Source organism: Myotis brandtii, unplaced genomic scaffold (genome assembly GCF_000412655.1).
Source record: "Myotis brandtii unplaced genomic scaffold, ASM41265v1 scaffold699, whole genome shotgun sequence".
Taxonomy (NCBI): Eukaryota; Metazoa; Chordata; class Mammalia; order Chiroptera; family Vespertilionidae; genus Myotis; species Myotis brandtii.
In genome coordinates, this window is record NW_005370733.1 from 264597 (window position 1) to 267188 (window position 2592).

At 63.9% G+C, this 2592-nt stretch overlaps 1 protein-coding gene across 2 annotated transcripts in view; it reads right to left on the bottom strand.

Moving 5' to 3' along the window:
• Window positions 1-1754: 1754 nt before the first annotated feature.
• CFAP77 (cilia and flagella associated protein 77) overlaps window positions 1755-2592 on the bottom strand; it is a 113913-nt gene continuing 113075 nt past the window's right edge. The window contains exon 4 of one of the 2 annotated variants that reach the window (XM_014529881.1): window positions 1755-2447. In XM_014529881.1, the coding sequence (XP_014385367.1) occupies window positions 2249-2447 (199 nt within the window). In that variant the 3' untranslated portion in view covers window positions 1755-2248. The remainder of the gene's footprint in view (window positions 2448-2592) is intronic. The other variant, XM_005882151.2, reaches the window with a different exon arrangement.

A 2592-nucleotide genomic window follows, 5' to 3' on the forward strand; every position in this document is an offset into this window, starting at 1 on the left:
TGGCTCGCCCTGGGCATCTCCCTCGTTGCCATAGCAAGCAGCCCGCCCTTCGGTGGGCAGAGCCTAGTTTCAGGGACTTCTGTGTCCTCATGTGCCCCTCGCCCTTCGCGTGAGGGTTCAGAGCACAGGGGTGTGCTGGGTAAACACATCTTTCCCCTCTTGAGCACCTGACGCCACGGCTGTTCCCGGAACCTCCTGCTCTCCTCGCCCTCCAGCGTCACAGGGCCGGCGGCCCCTTCATGGCGCTTTATTGATAAGAGAGTGGTAACTCAGTGTATGTAGGACCCCGGGCCAATCTGCCAGCCGCCCTCTTTAATGCAGTCGTTGTCCGATGTGGCTTGAGCGGATGTCCTGTCCTGTGTGGGGGCTTTGTCTCAGGTGAGGCACAGAGAGGTCGGGACACTTGCTGAAGGTCACACAGGAATGACCGGGTGGAGCTGGGCTTCGCGCCCTTGACCGAGGGGCTGGCTGCTGGGCTCAGGGGCAGGCCTGCTCCCGGGGGTGGGAAGGCTTCGGGTGCTTTAGCCAAGAGGGGGGGGGGCGTGTTTTTCTCCGGCTCCTGTGGTGGCAGGAGGATTTCAGGCCCTTGGGACGGGGTGGGGTCCGGGATGGCCCTGGCTGAGCCCGAGTCCTGAGGGGTTAGTGTGTGTGGCTTTTTTGTGGAATCGGCTTCTAACACAGCTGCGCCTGCGAGAGGGGGCGGCTGCAGGGGAACTCACTCAGATCTCTAATCACCTGCTGGGCTTGTCTCTGCCAGGCCCGGCCTGTAGGGGGCGTGAGTCACCGGGAACATTCACGCTGAGGGTCCTCCCGCAGATATCACAGGGCACTGCCCACGGTGGGCCCCTCCCCAGGGCAGGCCCTTGGCTCCAGGCCCTGGACCCGAGACTCCTGGCCCCATGCCACTTCCCTTCTGAGAAGTCAGGCCCACGCAGGGTCACTGTGTCCGGACAATAAAGCAGGAGCCGGTTCAGGGCAGGCCTTTGGAGGAGGGGTCTGACTTTGGAGCTAGGGTCTGCCTGACAAGCAGGGGCGGGCAGGGCACCACCTGTGGCCCAGGTGTCCTGATAGAGGGAAAGGCGTGCAGGACACCTCAGGCCGGAAGGAGTGAGCGGCCGCCACCTGTGCGCTGGAGATGGAGCCAGAGGGCTGGCCCAGCCGTCTCACCTGGGGTCCCTCCCAGCCTGGGCGGGGAGTGGGGTCTCACTTCGGGTGGAGGGAAGCCACCGAGTGCTGAGGGCTGCTCCCTGGCGATGGGGTGAGGGGGAGACGGGAGCTGGTTCCCCAGAGAAGAGGGGCCCAGAGAGCAGGGGGTGGGCCAGGAGGGTCTTGGAAGTGACGTCGGGCTTGTGATGGGTCAGGTGTCAGAGGTGAGGGACACATTTGGCTTCGACAGCGGGTCGACGGTGGTGCGGTGCCGTTCATGAGATGGGGAAACAGAGGGAGAGCAAGGTTGGCGGGAACGTCAAGGGGTCTGTCCGGCTGTGCTGTTTTGAGACGAGTGTCCGACGGGAGAGGCAACCAAGTCGGATACATGAGCCTGGCGTTCGGGGAGGAGTCCTCAGGCCAGAAGTGGGCGTTGGAGGCCGGGAGGCGCGGCTCCGTGCAGGCGCCCTGGGAGGCCTGGGGGGCTCACGGCCTCGGAGGGTCTCCACGCGGTCACAGCAGCGTCGGAGCGTCTGAGGCTGCTCCTCGCACCGTTATAACTGCACCGGTTTTCAGATAGAGACACAGGAGGAGGACGACAGCAGCGTTTTAATTTAAAACAGGTCAGGATATCGTCTGTGGGGAGAAGCGGGGGAACACGCCCAGAGATGGAGGCAAGAGCTGCTGGGGAGGTGGGGGTTTGGCTGAGAATTCCTTCGCCTGTGCCCTCCAGCCGCCGCCGCTTCCAGGTCAGTCTTGGGGAGAAGCCCCCTGAGGGGGGAGCAGGCCCCGAGGAGTGAGCGGGGTCTTCCTGCCGCCAGCGTGATGGGGCGTCAGGCACCCCAGAAAGAGCAACTAAAACTCGTGTTTGCAGCTAAACGAGGGCTTTCCGAGCGCGTTCCGGGCAGGAATTCCGCAGGAAACTCCTGCGTTGTCCCTGATGCGGGCACAGCCTCCAGACTCCGGCCTGGAGGGAGCGTCTGCTTTGTACTTTGGTTTATGCCATCGGGTGAGGGCTTGAGAGAGGGTGGGTGGCTGCCAGAGGACGGGGAGTCCCCAGGTTGGGGGGGCGCTGGGCGAAGGTGAGCTAGTGTTGCCTGACCTAAAGAGGGGGGCTCTTAGCAAAAATAACTAACCGAAGACCTGACCCTGAGGTCCTTGCAGCAACAGAACCCACGTCAGAGGTGGGTGTAGTTGCCCATCCGCAGGGTCCCGCGGCGCACGGCGTACTCTTCCTGTTGGGCTTTGAACGCTCTCTGGCGGTCGGCCTCGCTGGGGAAGGTGTCGAGCTGCGGGCCCACCTGCGGATGGAGGGGAGAGCGGGTTGGCGGGCATAGAGGCTGGGGGGCTCGCCCCGTGCTCCCCTCCCCGCTTCCCTCACCTGCCTGCCCTGGGCTTCATCTTGGAGAAATAATAGAATAGCAGAGGCAGAGGGGGGCGGGGGGA